At 57.9% G+C, this 24,901-nt stretch overlaps 1 protein-coding gene across 2 annotated transcripts in view; it reads right to left on the minus strand.

Annotated features, from left to right (window-relative positions):
• LOC122545212 (nuclear factor of activated T-cells, cytoplasmic 4-like) overlaps window positions 1-21,740 on the minus strand; it is a 147,283-nt gene extending 125,543 nt beyond the window's left edge. For both annotated transcript variants that reach the window (XM_087974887.1, XM_087974886.1), the window contains exons 1-3: window positions 21,549-21,740; window positions 18,734-19,874; window positions 16,703-16,865 (exon numbers count right to left, since the gene is read on the minus strand). In XM_087974887.1, the coding sequence (XP_087831013.1) occupies window positions 16,703-16,865; window positions 18,734-19,874; window positions 21,549-21,669 (1,425 nt within the window). In that variant the 5' untranslated portion in view covers window positions 21,670-21,740. The remainder of the gene's footprint in view (window positions 1-16,702; window positions 16,866-18,733; window positions 19,875-21,548) is intronic.
• Between the last annotated feature and the right edge of the window lie 3,161 nt (window positions 21,741-24,901).

The following is a 24,901-nucleotide window of genomic DNA, read 5'->3' on the forward strand; positions in this document are numbered from 1 at the left end:
GGTGGCAGAGACAGAGAGAGAGAGAGAGAGAGAGAGGGACTGGGCGCAGAGAGGTAGACAGAGTGAGAGAGAGACTGGTGGCACAGAGAGAGAGAGAGATAGAGGGACTGGGCGCAGAGAGATAGACAGAGTGAGGGAGATTGGTGGCAAAGACAGAGAGAGAGAGAGAGAGTGGGACTGGGCGCAGAGAGATAGACAGAGTGAGAGAGAGACTGGTGGCACAGAGAGAGAGAGAGATAGAGGGACTGGGCGCAGAGAGATAGACAGAGTGAGAGAGAGACTGGTGGCACAGAGAGAGAGAGAGATAGAGGGACTGGGCGCAGAGAGATAGACAGAGTGAGGGAGACTCGTGGCAGAGAGAGAGAGAGAGAGAGAGACTGGGCGCAGAGAGATAGACAGAGTGAGAGAGACTGGTGGCAGAGACAGAGAGAGAGAGAGAGAGAGAGAGTGGGACTGGGCGCAGAGAGATAGACAGAGTGAGAGAGACTGGTGGCAGAGAGAGAGAGAGAGAGAGATAGAGGGACTGGGCGCAGAGATAGACAGAGTGAGAGAGACTGGTGGCAGAGACAGAGAGAGAGAGAGAGAGAGGGACTGGGCGCAGAGAGATAGACAGAGTGAGAGAGACTGGTGGCAGAGAGAGAGAGAGAGAGGGACTGGGCGCAGAGAGATAGACAGAGTGAGAGAGACTGGTGGCAGAGAGAGAGAGAGAGATAGAGGGACTGGGCGCAGAGAGATAGACAGAGTGAGAGAGACTGGTGGCAGAGAGAGAGAGAGAGAGAGAGAGGGACTGGGCGCAGAGAGATAGACAGAGTGAGAGAGACTGGTGGCAGAGACAGAGAGAGAGAGAGAGAGGGACTTGGCGCAGTGAGATAGACAGAGTGAGAGAGACTGGTGGCAGAGAGAGAGAGAGAGAGAGAGGGGGACAGGGCTCAGAGAGATAGAGAGAGTGAGAGAGACTGGTGGCAGAGACAGAGAGAGAGAGAGAGAGGGACTGGGCGCAGAGAGATAGACAGAGTGAGAGAGACTGGTGGCAGAGAGAGAGAGAGAGCGACTGGGCTCAGAGAGATAGACAGAGTGAGAGAGACTGGTGGCAGAGAGAGAGAGATAGAGGGACTGGGCGCAGAGATAGACAGAGTGAGAGAGACTGGTGGCAGAGACAGAGAGAGAGAGAGAGAGACTGGGCGCAGAGAGATAGACAGAGTGAGAGAGACTGGTGGCAGAGAGAGAGACAGAGAGAGAGAGGGACTGGGCGCAGAGAGATAGACAGAGTGAGAGAGACTGTTGGCAGAGAGAGAGAGAGGGACTGGGCGCACAGAGATAGACAGAGTGAGAGAGAGACTGGTGGCAGAGACAGAGAGAGAGAGAGAGAGAGACTGGGCGCAGAGAGATAGAGAGAGTGAGAGTGACTGGTGGCAGAGACAGAGAGAGAGAGAGAGAGAGACTGGGCGCAGAGAGATAGAGAGAGTGAGAGAGACTGGTGGCAGAGACAGAGAGAGAGAGAGGGACTGGGCGCAGAGAGATAGACAGAGTGAGAGAGACTGGTGGCAGAGACAGAGAGAGAGAGAGGGACTGGGTGCAGAGAGATAGACAGAGTGAGAGAGAGACTGGTGGCAGAGACAGAGAGAGAGAGATAGAGGGACTGGGCGCAGAGAGATAGACAGAGTGAAAGAGACTGGTGGCAGAGACAGAGAGAGAGATAGAGGGACTGGGCGCAGAGAGATAGACAGAGTGAGAGAGACTGGTGGCAGAGAGAGAGAGAGAGATAGAGGGACTGGGCGCAGAGAGATAGACAGAGTGAGAGAGACTGGTGGCAGAGACAGAGAGAGAGAGAGAGAGGGACTGGGCGCAGAGAGACAGAGAGAGTGAGAGAGACTGGTGGCAGAGAGAGAGAGAGAGATAGAGGGACTGGGCGCAGAGAGATAGACAGAGTGAGAGAGACTGGTGGCAGAGACAGAGAGAGAGAGAGAGAGAGGGACTGGGCGCAGAGAGATAGAGAGAGTGAGAGAGACTGGTGGCAGAGACAGAGAGAGAGAGAGAGAGGGACTGGGCGCAGAGAGATAGACAGAGTGAGAGAGACTGGTGGCAGAGAGAGAGACAGAGAGAGAGAGGGACTGGGCGCACAGAGATAGACAGAGTGAGAGAGACTGTTGGCAGAGAGAGAGAGAGGGACTGGGCGCACAGAGATCGACAGAGTGAGAGAGAGACTGGTGGCAGAGACAGAGAGAGAGAGAGATATAGAGGGACTGGGCGCAGAGTGATAGACAGAGTGAGAGAGACTGGTGGCAGAGACAGAGAGAGAGAAAGGGGGACTGGGTGCAGAGAGATAGACAGAGTGAGAGAGACTGGTGGCAGAGAGAGAGAGAGAGAGAGAGAGTGGGACTGGGCGCAGAGTGATAGACAGAGTGAGGGAGACTGGTGGCAGAGACAGAGAGAGAGAGAGGGACTGGGTGCACAGAGATAGACAGAGTGAGAGAGACTGGTGGCAGAGACAGAGAGAGAGAGAGAGGGACTGGGCGCAGAGAGATAGACAGAGTGAGAGAGACTGGTGGCAGAGACAGAGAGAGAGAGAGAGAGAGGGACTGGGCGCAGAGAGATAGACAGAGTGAGAGAGACTGGTGGCAGAGAGAGAGAGAGAGAGGGACTGGGCGCAGAGAGATAGACAGAGTGAGAGAGACTGGTGGCAGAGAGAGAGAGATAGGGACTGGCGCAGAGAGATAGACAGACTGAGAGAGACTGGTGGCAGAGACAGAGAGAGAGAGAGAGTGGGACTGGGCGCAGAGAGATAGAGAGAGTGAGAGAGACTGGTGGCAGAGAGAGAGAGAGAGAGGGACTGGGCGCAGAGAGATAGACAGAGTGAGAGAGACTGGTGGCAGAGAGAGAGAGAGAGAGGGACTGGGCGCAGAGAGATAGACAGAGTGAGGGAGACTGGTGCAGAGGGAGAGTGTGAGAGATGGAGGGACCGGGCGCAGAGAGATAGACAGAGTGAGAGAGACTGGTGGCAGAGAGAGAGAGAGAGAGGGACTGGGCGCAGAGAGATAGACAGAGTGAGAGAGACTGGTGGCAGAGAGAGAGAGATAGGGACTGGCGCAGAGAGATAGACAGACTGAGAGAGACTGGTGGCAGAGACAGAGAGAGAGAGAGTGGGACTGGGCGCAGAGAGATAGAGAGAGTGAGAGAGACTGGTGGCAGAGAGAGAGAGAGAGAGAGGGACTGGGTGCAGAGAGATAGACAGAGTGAGAGAGACTGGTGGCAGAGAGAGAGAGAGAGAGGGACTGGGCGCAGAGAGATAGACAGAGTGAGGGAGACTGGTGCAGAGGGAGAGTGTGAGAGATGGAGGGACCGGGCGCAGAGAGATAGACAGAGTGAGAGAGACTGGTGGCAGAGAGAGAGAGAGAGAGAGGGACTGGGCGCAGAGAGATAGACAGAGTGAGAGAGACTGGTGGCAGAGAGAGAGAGAGAGAGGGACTGGGCGCACAGAGATAGACAGAGTGAGAGAGACTGGTGGCAGAGACAGAGAGAGAGAGAGAGAGAGAGGGGACTGGCGCAGAGAGATAGACAGAGTGAGAGACTGGTGGCAGAGAGAGAGAGAGAGAGGGACTGGGCGCAGAGAGATAGACAGAGTGAGAGAGACTGGTGGCAGAGAGAGAGAGAGAGAGAGAGAGGGACTGGGCGCAGAGAGATAGACAGAGTGAGAGACTGGCGGCAGAGACAGAGAGAGAGAGAGAGAGATAGAGGGACTGGGCGCAGAGAGATAGACAGAGTGAGAGAGACTGGTGGCAGAGACAGAGAGAGAGAGAGAGGGACTGGGCGCAGAGAGATAGACAGAGTGAGAGACTGGTGGCAGAGACAGAGAGAGAGAGAGAGAGGGACTGGGCGCAGAGAGATAGACAGAGTGAGAGAGACTGGTGGCAGAGACAGAGAGAGAGAAAGGGGGACTGGGCGCAGAGAGATAGACAGAGTGAGAGAGACTGGTGGCAGAGACAGAGAGAGAGAAAGGGGGACTGGGCGCAGAGGGATAGACAGAGTGAGAGAGACTGGTGGCAGAGACAGAGAGAGAGAGGGACTGGGCGCAGAGAGATAGACAGAGTGAGAGACTGGTGGCAGAGACAGAGAGAGAGAGAGGGACTGGGCGCAGAGAGATAGACAGAGTGAGAGAGACTGGTGGCAGAGACAGAGAGAGAGAAAGGGGGACTGGGCGCAGAGAGATAGACAGAGTGAGAGAGACTGGTGGCAAAGACAGAGAGAGAGAGAGAGGGGGACTGGGCGCAGAGAGATAGACAGAGTGAGAGAGACTGGTGGCAGAGAGAGAGAGAGTGAGAGAGAGAGGGACTGGGCGCAGAGAGATAGACAGAGTGACAGAGACTGGTGGCAGAGACAGAGAGAGAGAGAGGGACTAGGCGCAGAGAGATAGACAGAGTGAGAGAGATTGGTGGCAGAGGGAGAGTGTGAGAGATAGAGGGATTAGGCGCAGAGAGATAGACAGAGTGAGAGAGACTGGTGGCAAAGACAGAGAGAGAGAGAGAGGGACTGGGCGCAGAGAGATAGACAGAGTGAGAGAGACTGGTGGCAGAGAGAGAGAGGGGGGACTGGGCGCAAAGAGATAGACAGAGTGAGAGAGACTGGTGGCAGAGAGAGAGAGAGAGATAGAGGGACTGGGCGCAGAGAGATAGACAGAGTGAGAGAGACTGGTGGCAGAGACAGAGAGAGAGAGAGAGGGACTGGGTGCAGAGATAGACAGAGTGAGAGAGACTGGTGGCAGAGAGAGAGAGAGAGAGAGAGGGACTGGGCGCAGAGAGATAGACAGAGTGAGAGAGACTGGTGGCAGAGAGAGAGAGAGAGAGAGAGAGGGACTGGGCGCAGAGAGATAGACAGAGTGAGAGACTGGTGGCAGAGACAGAGAGAGAGAGAGAGGGACTGGGTGCAGAGAGATAGACAGAGTGAGAGACTGGTGGCAGAGAGAGAGAGAGGGGGACTGGGCGCAGAGAGATAGACAGAGTGAGGGAGACTGGTGGCAGAGACAGAGAGAGAGAGAGAGAGGGACTGGGCGCAGAGAGATAGACAGAGTGAGAGAGACTGGTGGCAGAGACAGAGAGAGAGAGAGAGACTGGGCGCAGAGAGATAGACAGAGTGAGAGACTGGTGGCAGAGAGAGAGAGGGGGGGACTGGGCGCAAAGAGATAGACAGAGTGAGAGAGACTGGTGGCAGAGAGAGAGAGAGAGATAGCGGGACTGGGCGCAGAGAGATAGACAGAGTGAGGGAGACTGGTGGCAGAGACAGAGAGAGAGAGAGGGACTGGGCGCAGAGAGATAGACAGAGTGAGAGAGACTGGTGGCAGAGAGAGAGAGAGAGAGGGACTGGGCGCAGAGAGATAGACAGAGTGAGAGAGACTGGTGGCAGAGACAGAGAGAGAGAGAGAGGGACTGGGCGCAGAGAGATAGACAGAGTGAGAGACTGGTGGCAGAGAGAGAGAGAGGGGGACTGGGCGCAGAGAGATAGACAGAGTGAGAGAGACTGGTGGCAGAGACAGAGAGAGAGAGAGGGACTGGGCGCAGAGAGATAGACAGAGTGAGAGACTGGTGGCAGAGACAGAGAGAGAGAGAGAGAGAGAGAGGGACTGGGCGCAGAGAGATAGACAGAGTGAGAGAGACTGGTGGCAGAGAGAGAGAGGGGGGACTGGGCGCAAAGAGATAGACAGAGTGAGAGAGACTGGTGGCAGAGAGAGAGAGAGAGATAGAGGGACTGGGCGCAGAGAGATAGACAGAGTGAGAGAGACTGGTGGCAGAGACAGAGAGAGAGAGAGAGGGACTGGGTGCAGAGATAGACAGAGTGAGAGAGACTGGTGGCAGAGAGAGAGAGAGAGAGAGAGGGACTGGGCGCAGAGAGATAGACAGAGTGAGAGAGACTGGTGGCAGAGAGAGAGAGAGAGAGAGAGGGACTGGGCGCAGAGAGATAGACAGAGTAAGAGACTGGTGGCAGAGACAGAGAGAGAGAGAGAGGGACTGGGTGCAGAGAGATAGACAGAGTGAGAGACTGGTGGCAGAGAGAGAGAGAGGGGGACTGGGCGCAGAGAGATAGACAGAGTGAGGGAGACTGGTGGCAGAGACAGAGAGAGAGAGAGAGAGGGACTGGGCGCAGAGAGATAGACAGAGTGAGAGAGACTGGTGGCAGAGACAGAGAGAGAGAGAGAGACTGGGCGCAGAGAGATAGACAGAGTGAGAGACTGGTGGCAGAGAGAGAGAGGGGGGGACTGGGCGCAAAGAGATAGACAGAGTGAGAGAGACTGGTGGCAGAGAGAGAGAGAGAGATAGCGGGACTGGGCGCAGAGAGATAGACAGAGTGAGGGAGACTGGTGGCAGAGACAGAGAGAGAGAGAGGGACTGGGCGCAGAGAGATAGACAGAGTGAGAGAGACTGGTGGCAGAGAGAGAGAGAGAGAGGGACTGGGCGCAGAGAGATAGACAGAGTGAGAGAGACTGGTGGCAGAGACAGAGAGAGAGAGAGAGGGACTGGGCGCAGAGAGATAGACAGAGTGAGAGACTGGTGGCAGAGAGAGAGAGAGGGGGACTGGGCGCAGAGAGATAGACAGAGTGAGAGAGACTGGTGGCAGAGACAGAGAGAGAGAGGGGGACTGGGCGCAGAGAGATAGACAGAGTGAGAGACTGGTGGCAGAGACAGAGAGAGAGAGAGAGAGAGAGAGGGACTGGGCGCAGAGAGATAGACAGAGTGAGAGAGACTGGTGGCAGAGACAGAGAGAGAGATAGAGGGACTGGGCGCAGAGAGATAGACAGAGTGAGAGAGAGAGAGAGGGACTGGGCGCAGAGAGATAGACAGAGTGAGGGAGACTGGTGGCAGAGACAGAGAGAGAGAGAGAGAGAGAGAGGGACTGGGCGCAGAGAGATAGACAGTGAGAGAGACTGGTGGCAGAGAGAGAGAGAGAGAGGGACTGGGCGCAGAGAGATAGACAGAGTGAGAGAGACTGGTGGCAGAGAGAGACAGAGAGAGAGGGAGACTGGGCGCAGAGAGATAGACAGAATGAGAGAGACTGGTGGCAGAGACAGAGAGAGAGATAGAGGGACTGGGCGCAGAGAGATAGACAGAATGAGAGAGACTGGTGGCAGAGACAGAGAGAGAGAGAGAGAGAGGGACTGGGCTCAGAGAGATAGACAGAGTGAGAGAGACTGGTGGCAGAGACACAGAGAGAGAGAGAGTGGGACTAGGCGCAGAGAGATAGACAGAGTGAGAGAGACTGGTGGCAGAGAGAGAGAGAGAGATAGATAGAGGGACTGGGCGCAGAGAGATAGACAGAGTGAGAGAGACTGGTGGCAGAGAGAGAGAGAGAGAGAGAGAGAGGGACTGGCGCAGAGAGATAGACAGAGTGAGAGAGACTGGTGGCAGAGACAGGAGAGAGAGAGAGAGAGAGAGGGACTGGGCACAGAGAGGTAGACAGAGTGAGAGAGAGACTGGTGGCACAGAGAGAGAGAGAGATAGAGGGACTGGGCGCAGAGAGATAGACAGAGTGAGGGAGACTGGTGGCAAAGACAGAGAGAGAGAGAGAGAGTGGGACTGGGCGCAGAGAGATAGACAGAGTGAGAGAGAGACTGGTGGCACAGAGAGAGAGAGAGATAGAGGGACTGGGCGCAGAGAGATAGACAGAGTGAGAGAGAGACTGGTGGCACAGAGAGAGAGAGAGATAGAGGGACTGGGCGCAGAGAGATAGACAGAGTGAGGGAGACTCGTGGCAGAGAGAGAGAGAGAGAGAGAGACTGGGCGCAGAGAGATAGACAGAGTGAGAGAGACTGGTGGCAGAGAGAGAGAGAGAGAGAGATAGAGGGACTGGGCGCAGAGATAGACAGAGTGAGAGAGACTGGTGGCAGAGACAGAGAGAGAGAGAGAGAGGGACTGGGCGCAGAGAGATAGACAGAGTGAGAGAGACTGGTGGCAGAGACAGAGAGAGAGAGAGAGAGAGAGGGACTTGGCGCAGTGAGATAGACAGAGTGAGAGAGACTGGTGGCAGAGAGAGAGAGAGAGAGAGGGGGACAGGGCTCAGAGAGATAGAGAGAGTGAGAGAGACTGGTGGCAGAGACAGAGAGAGAGAGAGAGAGGGACTGGGCGCAGAGAGATAGACAGAGTGAGAGAGACTGGTGGCAGAGAGAGAGAGAGAGGGACTGGGCTCAGAGAGATAGACAGAGTGAGAGAGACTGGTGGCAGAGAGAGAGAGATAGAGGGACTGGGCGCAGAGATAGACAGAGTGAGAGAGACTGGTGGCAGAGACAGAGAGAGAGAGAGAGAGACTGGGCGCAGAGAGATAGACAGAGTGAGAGAGACTGGTGGCAGAGAGAGAGACAGAGAGAGAGAGGGACTGGGCGCAGAGAGATAGACAGAGTGAGAGAGACTGTTGGCAGAGAGAGAGAGAGGGACTGGGCGCACAGAGATAGACAGAGTGAGAGAGAGACTGGTGGCAGAGACAGAGAGAGAGAGAGAGAGACTGGGCGCAGAGAGATAGAGAGAGTGAGAGAGACTGGTGGCAGAGACAGAGAGAGAGAGAGAGAGAGACTGGGCGCAGAGAGATAGAGAGAGTGTGAGAGACTGGTGGCAGAGACAGAGAGAGAGAGAGGGACTGGGCGCAGAGAGATAGACAGAGTGAGAGAGACTGGTGGCAGAGAGAGAGAGAGAGAGATAGAGGGACTGGGCGCAGAGAGATAGACAGAGTGAAAGAGACTGGTGGCAGAGACAGAGAGAGAGATAGAGGGACTGGGCGCAGAGAGATAGACAGAGTGAGAGAGACTGGTGGCAGAGAGAGAGAGAGGGACTGGGCGCAGAGAGATAGACAGAGTGAGAGAGACTGGTGGCAGAGAGAGAGAGAGAGATAGAGGGACTGGGCGCAGAGAGATAGACAGAGTGAGAGAGACTGGTGGCAGAGACAGAGAGAGAGAGAGAGAGGGACTGGGCGCAGAGAGATAGAGAGAGTGAGAGAGACTGGTGGCAGAGAGAGAGAGAGAGATAGAGGGACTGGGCGCAGAGAGATAGACAGAGTGAGAGAGACTGGTGGCAGAGACAGAGAGAGAGAGAGAGAGAGGGACTGGGCGCAGAGAGATAGAGAGAGTGAGAGAGACTGGTGGCAGAGACAGAGAGAGAGAGAGAGAGGGACTGGGCGCAGAGAGATAGACAGAGTGAGAGAGACTGGTGGCAGAGAGAGAGACAGAGAGAGAGAGGGACTGGGCGCACAGAGATAGACAGAGTGAGAGAGAGACTGGTGGCAGAGACAGAGGGAGAGAGAGAGAGATAGAGGGACTGGGCGCAGAGTGATAGACAGAGTGAGAGAGACTGGTGGCAGAGACAGAGAGAGAGAAAGGGGGACTGGGTGCAGAGAGATAGACAGAGTGAGAGAGACTGGTGGCAGAGAGAGAGAGAGAGAGAGTGGGACTGGGCGCAGAGTGATAGACAGAGTGAGGGAGACTGGTGGCAGAGACAGAGAGAGAGAGAGGGACTGGGTGCACAGAGATAGACAGAGTGAGAGAGACTGGTGGCAGAGACAGAGAGAGAGAGAGAGGGACTGGGCGCAGAGAGATAGACAGAGTGAGAGAGACTGGTGGCAGAGACAGAGAGAGAGAGAGAGAGAGGGACTGGGCGCAGAGAGATAGACAGAGTGAGAGAGACTGGTGGCAGAGAGAGAGAGAGGGACTGGGCGCAGAGAGATAGACAGAGTGAGAGAGACTGGTGGCAGAGAGAGAGAGATAGGGACTGGCGCAGAGAGATAGACAGACTGAGAGAGACTGGTGGCAGAGACAGAGAGAGAGAGAGTGGGACTGGGCGCAGAGAGATAGAGAGAGTGAGAGAGACTGGTGGCAGAGAGAGAGAGAGAGAGGGACTGGGCGCAGAGAGATAGACAGAGTGAGAGAGACTGGTGGCAGAGAGAGAGAGAGAGAGGGACTGGGCGCAGAGAGATAGACAGAGTGAGGGAGACTGGTGCAGAGGGAGAGTGTGAGAGATGGAGGGACCGGGCGCAGAGAGATAGACAGAGTGAGAGAGACTGGTGGCAGAGAGAGAGAGAGAGAGGGACTGGGCGCAGAGAGATAGACAGAGTGAGAGAGACTGGTGGCAGAGAGAGAGAGATAGGGACTGGCGCAGAGAGATAGACAGACTGAGAGAGACTGGTGGCAGAGACAGAGAGAGAGAGAGTGGGACTGGGCGCAGAGAGATAGAGAGAGTGAGAGAGACTGGTGGCAGAGAGAGAGAGAGAGAGAGGGACTGGGCGCAGAGAGATAGACAGAGTGAGAGAGACTGGTGGCAGAGAGAGAGAGAGAGAGGGACTGGGCGCAGAGAGATAGACAGAGTGAGGGAGACTGGTGCAGAGGGAGAGTGTGAGAGATGGAGGGACCGGGCGCAGAGAGATAGACAGAGTGAGAGAGACTGGTGGCAGAGAGAGAGAGAGAGAGAGGGACTGGGCGCAGAGAGATAGACAGAGTGAGAGAGACTGGTGGCAGAGAGAGAGAGAGAGAGAGGGACTGGGCGCACAGAGATAGACAGAGTGAGAGAGACTGGTGGCAGAGACAGAGAGAGAGAGAGAGAGGGGGGACTGGCGCAGAGAGATAGACAGAGTGAGAGACTGGTGGCAGAGAGAGAGAGAGGGACTGGGCGCAGAGAGATAGACAGAGTGAGAGAGACTGGTGGCAGAGAGAGAGAGAGAGAGGGACTGGGCGCAGAGAGATAGACAGAGTGAGGGAGACTGGTGCAGAGAGAGAGAGAGAGAGAGAGGGACTGGGCGCATAGAGATAGAGAGAGTGAGAGAGACTGGGCGTAGAGAGATAGACAGAGTGAGAGAGACTGGTGGCAGAGAGAGAGAGAGAGGGACTGGGCGCACAGAGATAGACAGAGTGAGAGAGACTGGTGGCAGAGAGAGAGAGAGAGAGGGACTGGGTGCAGAGAGATAGACAGAGTGAGAGAGAGACTGGTGGCAGAGACAGAGAGAGGAAGAGATAGAGGGACTGGGCGCAGAGTGATAGACAGAGTGAGAGAGACTGGTGGCAGAGAGAGAGAGAGAGAGAGAGAGGGACTGGCGCAGAGAGATAGACAGAGTGAGAGAGACTGGTGGCAGAGACAGGAGAGAGAGAGAGAGAGAGAGGGACTGGGCACTGAGAGGTAGACAGAGTGAGAGAGAGACTGGTGGCACAGAGAGAGAGAGAGATAGAGGGACTGGGCGCAGAGAGATAGACAGAGTGAGGGAGACTGGTGGCAAAGACAGAGAGAGAGAGAGAGAGTGGGACTGGGCGCAGAGAGATAGACAGAGTGAGAGAGAGACTGGTGGCACAGAGAGAGAGAGAGATAGAGGGACTGGGCGCAGAGAGATAGACAGAGTGAGAGAGAGACTGGTGGCACAGAGAGAGAGAGAGATAGAGGGACTGGGCGCAGAGAGATAGACAGAGTGAGGGAGACTCGTGGCAGAGAGAGAGAGAGAGAGAGAGACTGGGCGCAGAGAGATAGACAGAGTGAGGGAGACTGGTGGCAGAGACAGAGAGAGAGAGAGAGAGAGGGACTGGGCGCAGAGAGGTAGATAGAGTGAGAGAGAGACTGGTGGCAGAGAGAGAGAGAGAGAGAGGGACTGGGCGCACAGAGATAGACAGAGTGAGAGAGACTGGTGGCAGAGAGAGAGAGAGAGAGGGACTGGGTGCAGAGAGATAGACAGAGTGAGAGAGAGACTGGTGGCAGAGACAGAGAGAGGAAGAGATAGAGGGACTGGGCGCAGAGTGATAGACAGAGTGAGAGAGACTGGTGGCAGAGACAGAGAGAGAGAGAGATAGAGGGACTGTGCGCAGAGATATAGATAGAGTGAGAGAGACTGGTGGCAGAGAGAGAGAGAGAGGGACTGGCGCAGAGAGATAGACAGACTGAGAGAGACTGGTGGCAGAGAGAGAGAGAGAGGGACTGGGCTCAGAGAGATAGACAGAGTGAGAGAGACTGGTGGCAGAGACAGAGAGAGAGAGAGAGAGAGAGAGAGGGGAACTGGCGCAGAGAGATAGACAGAGTGAGAGATAGACTGGTGGCAGAGAGAGAGAGAGAGAAAGGGACTGGGCTCAGAGAGATAGACAGAGTGAGAGAGATTGGTGGCAGAGAGAGAGAGAGAGAGAGAGAGGGGGACTGGCGCAGAGAGGTAGACAGAGTGAGGGAGACTGGTGCAGAGGGAGAGTGTGAGAGATGGAGGGACCGGGCGCAGAGAGATAGACAGAGTGAGAGAGACTGGTGGCAGAGAGAGAGAGAGAGAGAGGGACTGGGCGCAGAGAGACAGACAGAGTGAGAGAGACTGGTGGCAGAGAGAGAGAGATAGGGACTGGCGCAGAGAGATAGACAGACTGAGAGAGACTGGTGGCAGAGACAGAGAGAGAGAGAGAGTGGGACTGGGCGCAGAGAGATAGAGAGAGTGAGAGAGACTGGTGGCAGAGAGAGAGAGAGAGAGGGACTGGGCGCAGAGAGATAGAGAGAGTGAGAGAGACTGGTGGCAGAGAGAGAGAGAGAGAGGGACTGGGCGCAGAGAGATAGACAGAGTGAGGGAGACTGGTGCAGAGGGAGAGTGTGAGAGATGGAGGGACCGGGCGCAGAGAGATAGACAGAGTGAGAGAGACTGGTGGCAGAGAGAGAGAGAGAGAGAGGGACTGGGCGCAGAGAGATAGACAGAGTGAGAGAGACTGGTGGCAGAGACAGAGAGAGAGAGAGAGGGACTGGGCGCAGAGAGATAGACAGAGTGAGAGAGACTGGTGGCAGAGACAGAGAGAGAGAGAGAGAGAGGGACTGGGCGCAGAGAGATAGACAGAGTGAGAGAGACTGGTGGCAGAGAGAGAGAGAGGGACTGGGCGCAGAGAGATAGACAGAGTGAGAGAGACTGGTGGCAGAGAGAGAGAGATAGGGACTGGCGCAGAGAGATAGACAGACTGAGAGAGACTGGTGGCAGAGACAGAGAGAGAGAGAGAGTGGGACTGGGCGCAGAGAGATAGAGAGAGTGAGAGAGACTGGTGGCAGAGAGAGAGAGAGAGAGGGACTGGGCGCAGAGAGATAGACAGAGTGAGAGAGACTGGTGGCAGAGAGAGAGAGAGAGAGGGACTGGGCGCAGAGAGATAGACAGAGTGAGGGAGACTGGTGCAGAGGGAGAGTGTGAGAGATGGAGGGACCGGGCGCAGAGAGATAGACAGAGTGAGAGAGACTGGTGGCAGAGAGAGAGAGAGAGAGGGACTGGGCGCAGAGAGATAGACAGAGTGAGAGAGACTGGTGGCAGAGAGAGAGAGATAGGGACTGGCGCAGAGAGATAGACAGACTGAGAGAGACTGGTGGCAGAGACAGAGAGAGAGAGAGTGGGACTGGGCGCAGAGAGATAGAGAGAGTGAGAGAGACTGGTGGCAGAGAGAGAGAGAGAGAGAGGGACTGGGCGCAGAGAGATAGACAGAGTGAGAGAGACTGGTGGCAGAGAGAGAGAGAGAGAGGGACTGGGCGCAGAGAGATAGACAGAGTGAGGGAGACTGGTGCAGAGGGAGAGTGTGAGAGATGGAGGGACCGGGCGCAGAGAGATAGACAGAGTGAGAGAGACTGGTGGCAGAGAGAGAGAGAGAGAGAGGGACTGGGCGCAGAGAGATAGACAGAGTGAGAGAGACTGGTGGCAGAGAGAGAGAGAGAGAGGGACTGGGCGCACAGAGATAGACAGAGTGAGAGAGACTGGTGGCAGAGACAGAGAGAGAGAGAGAGAGGGGGGACTGGCGCAGAGAGATAGACAGAGTGAGAGACTGGTGGCAGAGAGAGAGAGAGGGACTGGGCGCAGAGAGATAGACAGAGTGAGAGAGACTGGTGGCAGAGAGAGAGAGAGAGAGGGACTGGGCGCAGAGAGATAGACAGAGTGAGGGAGACTGGTGCAGAGAGAGAGAGAGAGAGAGAGGGACTGGGCGCATAGAGATAGAGAGAGTGAGAGAGACTGGGCGTAGAGAGATAGACAGAGTGAGAGAGACTGGTGGCAGAGAGAGAGAGAGAGGGACTGGGCGCACAGAGATAGACAGAGTGAGAGAGACTGGTGGCAGAGAGAGAGAGAGAGAGGGACTGGGTGCAGAGAGATAGACAGAGTGAGAGAGAGACTGGTGGCAGAGACAGAGAGAGGAAGAGATAGAGGGACTGGGCGCAGAGTGATAGACAGAGTGAGAGAGACTGGTGGCAGAGAGAGAGAGAGAGAGAGAGAGAGAGGGACTGGCGCAGAGAGATAGACAGAGTGAGAGAGACTGGTGGCAGAGACAGGAGAGAGAGAGAGAGAGAGAGGGACTGGGCACTGAGAGGTAGACAGAGTGAGAGAGAGACTGGTGGCACAGAGAGAGAGAGAGATAGAGGGACTGGGCGCAGAGAGATAGACAGAGTGAGGGAGACTGGTGGCAAAGACAGAGAGAGAGAGAGAGAGTGGGACTGGGCGCAGAGAGATAGACAGAGTGAGAGAGAGACTGGTGGCACAGAGAGAGAGAGAGATAGAGGGACTGGGCGCAGAGAGATAGACAGAGTGAGAGAGAGACTGGTGGCACAGAGAGAGAGAGAGATAGAGGGACTGGGCGCAGAGAGATAGACAGAGTGAGGGAGACTCGTGGCAGAGAGAGAGAGAGAGAGAGAGACTGGGCGCAGAGAGATAGACAGAGTGAGGGAGACTGGTGGCAGAGACAGAGAGAGAGAGAGAGAGAGGGACTGGGCGCAGAGAGGTAGATAGAGTGAGAGAGAGACTGGTGGCAGAGAGAGAGAGAGAGAGAGGGACTGGGCGCAGAGAGATAGACAGAGTGAGAGAGACTGGTGGCAGAGAGAGAGAGAGAGAGGGACTGGGTGCAGAGAGATAGACAGAGTGAGAGAGAGACTGGTGGCAGAGACAGAGAGAGGAAGAGATAGAGGGACTGGGCGCAGAGTGATAGACAGAGTGAGAGAGACTGGTGGCAGAGACAGAGAGAGAGAGAGATAGAGGGACTGTGCGCAGAGATATAGATAGAGTGAGAGAGACTGGTGGCAGAGAGAGAGAGAGAGGGACTGGCGCAGAGAGATAGACAGACTGAGAGAGACTGGTGGCAGAGAGAGAGAGAGAGAGAGAGGGACTGGGCGCAGAGAGATAGACAGAGTGAGAGAGACTGGTGGCAGAGACAGAGAGAGAGAGAGAGAGAGAGAGAGGGGAACTGGCGCAGAGAGATAGACAGAGTGAGAGATAGACTGGTGGCAGAGAGAGAGAGAGAGAAAGGGACTGGGCTCAGAGAGATAGACAGAGTGAGAGAGATTGGTGGCAGAGAGAGAGAGAGAGAGAGAGAGGGGGACTGGCGCAGAGAGGTAGACAGAGTGAGGGAGACTGGTGCAGAGGGAGAGTGTGAGAGATGGAGGGACCGGGCGCAGAGAGATAGACAGAGTGAGAGAGACTGGTGGCAGAGAGAGAGAGAGAGAGGGACTGGGCGCAGAGAGACAGACAGAGTGAGAGAGACTGGTGGCAGAGAGAGAGAGATAGGGACTGGCGCAGAGAGATAGACAGACTGAGAGAGACTGGTGGCAGAGACAGAGAGAGAGAGAGAGTGGGACTGGGCGCAGAGAGATAGAGAGAGTGAGAGAGACTGGTGGCAGAGAGAGAGAGAGAGAGGGACTGGGCGCAGAGAGATAGAGAGAGTGAGAGAGACTGGTGGCAGAGAGAGAGAGAGAGAGGGACTGGGCGCAGAGAGATAGACAGAGTGAGGGAGACTGGTGCAGAGGGAGAGTGTGAGAGATGGAGGGACCGGGCGCAGAGAGATAGACAGAGTGAGAGAGACTGGTGGCAGAGAGAGAGAGAGAGAGAGGGACTGGGCGCAGAGAGATAGACAGAGTGAGAGAGACTGGTGGCAGAGAGAGAGAGAGAGAGGGACTGGGCGCACAGAGATAGACAGAGTGAGAGAGACTGGTGGCAGAGACAGAGAGAGAGAGAGAGAGAGGGGGGACTGGCGCAGAGAGATAGACAGAGTGAGAGAGACTGGTGGCAGAGACAGAGAGAGAGAGGGGGGACTGGCGCAGAGAGATAGACAGAGTGAGAGACTGGTGGCAGAGAGAGAGAGAGAGAGGGACTGGGCGCAGAGAGATAGACAGAGTGAGAGAGACTGGTGGCAGAGAGAGAGAGAGGGACTGGGCGCAGAGAGATAGACAGAGTGAGGGAGACTGGTGCAGAGAGAGAGAGAGTGAGAGAGAGGGACTGGGCGCATAGAGATAGAGAGAGTGAGAGAGACTGGGCTCAGAGAGATAGACAGAGTGAGAGAGACTGGTGGCAGAGAGAGAGAAAGAGAGGGATGGAGAGAGTGAGAGACTGGATGCAGAGAAAGAAATGGACAGAGCGAGCGATTGGGTGCACAGAGAGAGAGATGGACAGAGCGAGAGACCAGGGGAGGACAGAGAGAGAGAGGGAGAGGGAGAGAGAGAGAGAGAAAGATGGACAGAGTGAGAGACTGGGGAAAAAGAGAGAGAGATAGAAAGAGAGAGGGAGATGGACCGAGCGAGAGACCAGGGGAGGACAGAGAAAGAGAGAGAGAGAGAGAGAGAGAGAGAGAGACAGAGACAGAGAGAAAGAGAGAGAGAGAGAGAGAGAGAGAAAGATGGACAGAGTGAGAGAGTGGGGAAAAAGAGAGAGAGATAGAAAGAGAGAGGGAGATGGACCGAGCGAGAAGGTGGGTGGGGTGAGGTGGAGGTGGTTGAGGACCTACCTTGACCACAGGGTGACCACCAGCGGGAGCTTTAACTGCCCCTCGGCTGCCCTCCGTCTCATAGTGGGCCCGGTGATGGGTCCGAGGCTGTATCTCCATCGTCAGCTCCAACTGCTCCCATTGGCTGGGGAGAGGCCAGTCCAGAGGAGGCAGCGTAGACGCTCTGAACCCGGGAGGGAGTCACGAGGGAGGGAAGAGAACATAGCGTCAGCTGTCCGACCATCGCCCCCTTGACGTTCAATGGCGTTACCGTCACTGAATCCCCCCCTCCCCCACTACAACATCCTGGGGGTTACCGTTGAGAGAGAATCTAACCATCGCCCCCTTGACGTTCAATGGCGTTACTGTCACTGAATCCCCCCTCCCCCCACTATCACCATCCTGGGGGTTACCGTTGAGAGAGAATCTAACCATCGCCCCCTTGACGTTCAATGGTGTTACCGTCACTGAATCCCCCCCTCCCCCACTACAACATCCTGGGGGTTACCGTTGAGAGAGAATCTAACCATCGCCCCCTTGACGTTCAATGGCGTTACTGTCACTGAATCCCCCCTCCCCCCACTATCACCATCCTGGGGGTTACCATTGAGAGAGAATCTAACCATCGCCCCCTTGACGTTCAATGGTGTTACCGTCACTGAATCCCCCCCTCCCCCCACTATCAACATCCTGGGGGTTACCATTGAGAGAGAATCTAACCTTCGCCCCCTTGACGTTCAATGGCGTTACCGTCACTGAATCCCCCCTCCCTCCCCACTATCAACATCCTGGGGGTTCCCATTGAGAGAGAATCTAATCATCGCCCCCTTGACGTTCAATGGCGTTACCGTCACTGAATCCCCCCTCCCCCCACTATCACCATCCTGGGGGTTCCCATTGAGAGAGAATCTAACCATCGTCCCCTTGACGTTCAATGGTGTTACCATCACTGAATCCCCCCTCCCCCCACTATCACCATCCTGGGGGTTCCCATTGAGAGAGAATCTAACCATCGTCCCCTTGACGTTCAATGGTGTTACCGTCACTGAATCCCCCTCCCCCACTATCAACATCCTGGGGGTTCCCATTGAGAGAGAATCTAACCACCGCCCCCTTGACGTTCAATGGCGTTACCATCACTGAATCCCCCCTCCCCCCACTATCACCATCCTGGGGGTTACCATTGAGAGAGAATCTAACCATCGCCCCCTTGACGTTCAATGGTGTTACCGTCACTGAATCCCCCTCCCCCCACTATCAACATCCTGGGGGGGGGGGTTACCATTGAGAGAGAATCTGACCATCGCCCCCTTGACGTTCAATGGTGTTACCGTCACTGAATCCCCCTCCCCCCACTATCAACATCCTGGGGGGGGGGTTACCATTGAGAGAGAATCTGACCATCGCCCCCTTGACGTTCAATGGTGTTACCGTCACTGAATCCCCCTCCCCCCACTATCAACATCCTGGGGGGGGGGGTTACCATTGAGAGAGAATCTGACCATCGCCCCCTTGACGTTCAATGGCGTTACCGTCACTGCAGAACCTCACCGAGGGGCTCCTCAGACAGCACCTTCCCAAACCACCCTCCCCACAACCCTTTACCATCTAGAAGGGGGATGGGGGGGGCAGCAGATACACGGGGTACACCCCCCCCCCCTCTCCCCAACTCCGAGCCACTCCCCGTCCTGGAATCTATCGGCCGTCCCTTCCTGGGGTCAGAACCCTGAGGGACATCGTGGGTCTACTCTACAGCACGCGGCTAAGATGGCAGTTCAACCCCCCCCCCCCCCAAATGTCGCGGAAGGGGTGATGAGATCAACTAGGGACGGGGAGACGGTGGGGGGGGCAGGGGGCAATAAATGACAGGCCTCGGCCCCAGCCGCCTTGGACGTCGCCCCGGGCCTACCGATTCGGGATCTGTCTCGGGCCTACCTCAGCCGCCTCCCCTCTCCCCCCCCCACCAACCTCGGCACCGCGCGCATGTGTGTGTGTTCGTCATCCATCCCCGCGCTCCGCAGGCAAATAAACGGGGTGGGGGGTCGCACCTACCGAAAGACGGGGCTGTGCCCTCCCAGGCGGGCCTTGTTCCAGACGAAGGGAGACGGGACGGTGAGGTACTCCATGGCGTCCATTTTGAGGGCGGGCGGCGGCTGGACAGGGCCGTGCTCCCCGCTGTGGTAGGGCGGCCCCGGGCCGGGGCTCTCCCCTCCCCCCTCCCCCTCCCTGGGCGGGGCCGCCCTCCGGCCCTGGCAGGTGCGCCGGGCCTTGCTGGGCAGGCCCGAGGGCTGCGGTGGTGGGAGGAGGGGAGAGCCTTCCGGAAGCTGCGGCGGCTCCTCAGCGTCGGCGACGCCCCCCTCGCTGCGGGAGGGCGATTGGCGCCGCTCGCCGCCCCTTCCTTCCCGCTGCTGCTGCTGGTGGTAGTAGTAGTAGTAGTAGGCCTCGAAGCCCGAGTGTCGCCTCTTCCCGCCGGGGGAGGTGGGCCGAGACGGGGGCCTGGAGCCAGGGCCTCGCGGCGAGAGCCGGAGGGGGTCTTCGGCGCCGGGAGAGGGCGAGGACGAGGGGGCCGAGCAGGAGGAGGACGAGGCCTCGTCGCCCGCCCACCAGGCCCGGCCCGGGGGCGCCAGGGCGATGCGGTGGGCCGCCTCCCTCAGCTCGGGCTCCACCTCGTCGAAGGGGGGCGGGGGCAGGGGCGCCCAGCAGGGGGGCGAGGATGGCGAGGAGAACGGGGAGCCCGCCGCGGAGGGCCAGGCGCCCGAGGGCGAGGAGACGCTGCTGCTGCCCGGGCTGGCGCTCAGCGAGCCGCCCCGGTAGCTGAAGGGGTCCAGGGGCTGGTAAGGGCGCTCACCGAGGCCCCAGGCCTCCTCCTCCTCCTCCTCCTCTTCCTCCTCCACCGCCCCCTCCGCCTCCAGCGCCCCCACCTCCTCCGTCCGCCCTCTGCCCCCGCCCGGGTCCCCGGGCGAGATGGAGGTGATCTGGATGCTGGGGCAAGCCAGCACCTTGCTGCCCCCCAGGTGGACAAGCCGGGCCGGCTGGCTCTCGTAGGTGTCGCCGTCGGCAACGGGCCTAGGGGGAGGGGAGTGCATCCCGGCCCGGCCCTGCATGCGGCCGCGTCGCCGGGGGATACCGATGGGGGCGTTCACTGTCAGGCAAGGCCCCATGGAGTAGGCCGTGGTCTCGTCCGGCTCCAAATCTGCGGGAAGACAGGGGGGTGGGGGAGGAGGCAATGTTCAGTTTTGGCGAGGCCACACGTGACGTCAACTCCCCGCGCCCCCCGTTACCCGGCCTTGTCCTCGCAACTCAAGGCCTGTGCTCACAGGGTGGCGGGGCAGCGATGGGAGGGTTCAGAGGTCAAGGCCTGGCCTGTGCTTATTGGGGGGGGGGTTCAGAGGTCAGAACTGGGCCTGTGCTCACTGGTGGGGGCGGGGTTCAGAGGTTAAGGCCAAGTCTGTGCTCACTGGTGGGCGGGTTCAGAGGTCAAGGCCGGGCCTGTGCTCACTGGTGGGGGGGTTCAGAGGTCAAGGCCGGGCCTGTGCCCACTGGTGGGGGGTTCAGAGGTCAAGGCCGGGCCTGTGCTCACTGGTGGGGGTTCAGAGGTCAATATTGGGCCTGTGCTCACTGGTGGGGGTTCAGAGGTCAAGGCCAAGTCTGAACTCACTGGTGGGGGTTCAGAGGTCAAGGCCAAGTCTGTGGTCACTGGTGGTTGGGTTCAGAGGTCAAGGCCAGGCCTGTGCTCACTGGTGGGGGGTTCAGAGGTCAAGGCCGGGCCTGTGCTCACTGGTGAGGGGTTCAGAGGTCAAGGCCGGGCCTGTGCTCACTGGTGGGGGGTTCAGAGGTCAAGGCCGGGCCTGTGCTCACTGGTGGGGGGGGTTCAGAGGTCAAGGCCGGGCCTGTGCCCACTGGTGGGGGGGTTCAGAGGTCAAGGCCGGGCCTGTGCTCATTGGTGGGGGGTTCAGAGGTCAAGGCCGGGCCTGTGCTCACTGGTGGGGGGGTTCAGAGGTCAAGGCTGGGCCTGTGCTCATTGGTGGGGGGTTCAGAAGTCAAGGCTGGGCCTGTGCTCACTGGTGGGGGGGTTCAGAGGTCAAGGCCGGGCCTGTGCTCACTGGTGGGGGGGTTCAGAGGGCTATCATACGGACAGGAAGTGGGGAATGGCTTGAGGAGTCAGGGACAGGCGTGAGCGTGACGCAACAGTGGGGTGGGTTCACAGAGAGTGAGGGGGAGGGGACAGGCTTCCGCCGTGATAGCCCATACAGCCGAACAGCCTGCGGTGTTTGGGGTGTGACGCCCCCCCCAACTTGACCGAACAACCTCCTTCCCCCTGAACGCGACGCCCCCCTTGACCGAACAACCTCCTTCCCCCTGAACGTGACGCCCCCCTTGACCGAACAACCCCCTTCCCCCCGAGCGTGACGCCCCCCTTGACCGAACAACCCCCTTCCCCCTAAGCGTGACGCCCCCCTTGACCGAACAACCCCCTTCCCCCCGGAGCGTGACGCCCCCCTTGACCGAACAACCCCCTTCCCCCTGAACGTGACGCCCCCCTTGACCAAACAACCCCCTTCCCCCCGGAGCGTGACGCCCCCCCTTGACCAAACAACCCCCTTCCCCCCTGAACGAGACGCCCCCCTTGACCGAACAACCCCCTTCCCCCTGAACGAGACGCCCCCCTTGACCGAACAACCCCCTTCCCCCTGAACGAGACGCCCCCCTTGACCAAACAACCCCCTTCCCCCCTGAGCGTGACGCCCCCCTTGACCGAACAACCCCCTTCCCCCCCCGAGAGCGCGTCGCCCCCCCCCTTGACCGAACTCCGTGCCCTTTCCCCTTTCCCCTTTCCCCCGCCCCCAAAAATGGGCGGGGCGCTAACCTGAGACCAGGGCGGGGGGGCGTGGCCTCGGCGGCGGTTGCGGCGGCGCATGCTCCGGATCCTCGCCGAAGGTGAGCCTGAAGTCCAGCTCGTCCTCGTCATCGCGCGCGCTCGCGCTCATCCCTCCGCCCCGCCCCGCCCCGCCCCGCTCGCGCCCGGCGCCCACACGTCACACACGTTGGTTGTTGTTGTTGTTGTTGTTGTCGCGGGAGGGAGGGGGGGGAAAGGAGGGCGAAAGTAAGTTGCTGAGTGTTGGGGGGGGGGGGGTGGGGGGGTAAAGAGTGAACCCTCTCCCTCCTCCCTCGCTCGCTCTCCCTCCCGCCGCCCCTTCAAAACTCCTGAGAAGGGGATAAAAACTTTTCCCTCGGACCACACCCCCCGCCCCCCCCCCAACTTGACGTCGAACCCACCCTCTTTTGCCCAACTCCTCCCCCCAACCGGAGACGGACAATGGTACCGTCCACTCAGCTCCGGGCCCGCCCAGCCGCCTTCCGGGCCCCGGCGCCGCCTCCCATTGGACGGCGCCCGCGTCCGTCGGGCGCCGCGACCAATGGCTGACGGGGAGGCGGGGTTACAGCCCGGGTGGGGGTGGGTGGGGCAGAGGTCGAGCCCCGCCCTGACGCCTGGAAATCCGCGATGGCAAGGGGCGTGCCGTCAAGGTGGCAGGACCAATGGTCCGGCGGGACCGGGCACCCGACCAATGGGAAGCGCCGAGGGTTGAGGCAGTGGGGAGGGGGGAGATGCGGTTGGAGGAAAGGCCTGTCGCTCAGGGCGCCCCCTGGGGCGGGGGTGACCAATGGTGGGCGGCTGGAGGCCCGCCTGCCGCAGGACGGGATCTGATTGAGCAAGGTCGGTGCCAATCGGTGTGCAGGTCCGTCCAATCGCGGGCGGGGTCCCACCCCCCCCCAACAATGCGGGCGTGAGCCCCGCCCAACCGCCGCGCCGATTGGAAGCAGATGGACCGCGTTCTGCCCAATCAGGGGATGGGAAAGGACAATGAGGACCCGGCCCACGTGAGCCGACGCGTGCCATTGGCGGGCGGGCTGGCGGAGCGTTCCGCCCACCCATTGGGCAGCAGGGGTGACGGTCAACCTGACGGCGGACCAATCGGGGACGGGTTGCGGACCAGAATCCCGCCCCCCACGCCACACGCCGCTCAGGACACGCCCCCAAACTGAGAGGGCGGAGCGTCTGCTCTTAAAGCGAAGCTGTCAGGTTATAAACAAACATCAACCGGACAGAAGCCACCCCGCCGACAAGAGAAAATATTGCCCCCCTTTGATTCCCGCCGTTAGATTCTCGATAACCCCTTTATTTTTGGAAAAACACACAGGGGATGATTTTCAGTCCATGGATCAGAAATGCTGGGGCACAGGCCATGACTCAGGGGAGGGAGGGTGGGGAGTGGCAGGGTCACAGTGTGAGGGGGAATGAAACTCCACAAACTCTTGTCTCGCCTTCAGCGGTTCGCTCCTGATTTGCACAGGGAGAGCCCTACACACGGCTCCATCTCTCGGGCACTCACATCCATCTGTGTCAGCCAGGGCTCCCTGATTGAGACCCCAGGGGTAACAGCCACATTCGGGGAACTCACACTCTACAACGTGCGCCCATCGCTACGGTCACTACCCTGCGGGAGCTGGGAGTAACGTCAGTACGGATACAGTCAGGAACACAGGGCGCTGGGGGGTGGGGAGAGGGGTTACTGAGTGACAGTGTGAGGGAGCTGGATTAACATCAGTACAGATACAGTCAGTAACACAGGGCTCTTGGGGTGAGAGAGGGGTTACTGAGTGACAGTGTGAGGGAGCTGGATTAACATCAGTACAGATACAGTCAGTAACACAGGGCGCTGGGGGGGAGAGGGGTTACTGAGTGACAGTGTGAGGGAGCTGGATTAACATCAGTACAGATCCAGTCTGTAACACAGGGTGCTGGGGGGAGAGAGGGGTTACTGAGTGACAGTGTGAGGGAGCTGGATTAACATCAGTACAGATACAGTCAGTAGCACAGGGTGCTGGGGGGAGAGGGGTCACTGAGTGACAGTGTGAGGGAGCTGGATTAACATCAGTACAGATACAGTCAGTAACACAGGGCGCTGGGGGGGGAGAGGGGTTACTGAGTGACAGTGTGAGGGAGATGGATTAACATCAGGACAGATACAGTCAGTAACACAGGGAGCTGGGGGGGGGAGAGGGGTTACTGAGTGACAGTGTGAGGGAGCTGGATTAACATCAGTACAGATACAGTCAGTAACACAGGGCGCTGGGTGGGGAGAGGGGTTACTGAGTGACAGTGTGAGGGAGCTGGATTAACATCAGTACAGATACAGTCAGTAACACAGGGTCGTGGGGGGGAGAGGGGTTACTGAGTGACAGTGTGAAGGAGCTGGATTAACATCAGTACAGATACAGTCAGTAACACAGGGTCGTGGGGGGGAGAGGGGTTACTGAGTGACAGTGTGAAGGAGCTGGATTAACATCAGTACAGATACAGTCAGTAACACAGGGCTCTTGGGGTGAGAGAGGGGTTACTGAGTGACAGTGTGAGGGAGCTGGATTAACATCAGTACAGATACAGTCAGTAACACAGGGCGCTGGGGGGGGAGAGGGATTACTGAGTGACAGTGTGAGGGAGCTGGATTAACATCAGTACAGATACAGTCAGTAACACAGGGCGCTGGGGGGGAGAGGGGTTACTGAGTGACAGTGTGAGGAGGCTGGATTAACATCAGTACAGATACAGTCAGTAACACAGGGCGCTGGGGTGGGGGGGTGGTTACTGAGTGACAGTGTGAGGGAGCTGGATTAACATCAGTACAGATACAGTCAGTAACACAGGGTGCTGGGGGGGGGGAGAGGGGTTACTGAGTGACAGTGTGAGGGAGCTGGATTAACATCAGTACAGATACAGTCAGTAACACAGGGCGCTGGGGGGGAGAGGGGTTACTGAGTGACAGTGTGAGGGGGCTGGATTAACATCAGTACAGATACAGTCAGTAACACAGGCGCTGGGAGGGAGAGGGGTTACTGAGTGACAGTGTGAGGGGGCTGGATTAACATCAGTACAGATACAGTCAGTAACACAGGGTGCTGGGGAGGGAGAGGGGTTACTGAGTGACAGTGTGAGGGAGCTGGATTAACATCAGTACAGATACAGTCAGTAACACAGGGCGCTGGGGGGGAGAGGAGTTACTGAGTGACAGTGTGAGGGAGCTGGATTAACATCAGTACAGATACAGTCAGTAACACAGGGCGCTGGGGGGGGAGAGGGGTTACTGAGTGACAGTGTGAGAGAGCTGGATTAACATCAGTACAGATACAGTCAGTAACACAGGGCGCTGGGGGGGGAGA

This window comes from Chiloscyllium plagiosum, unplaced genomic scaffold, assembly GCF_037043375.1.
Source record: "Chiloscyllium plagiosum isolate Xiang-an unplaced genomic scaffold, Cpla_swu_hap1 HiC_scaffold_27, whole genome shotgun sequence".
In the NCBI taxonomy this organism is placed as follows: domain Eukaryota; kingdom Metazoa; phylum Chordata; class Chondrichthyes; order Orectolobiformes; family Hemiscylliidae; genus Chiloscyllium; species Chiloscyllium plagiosum.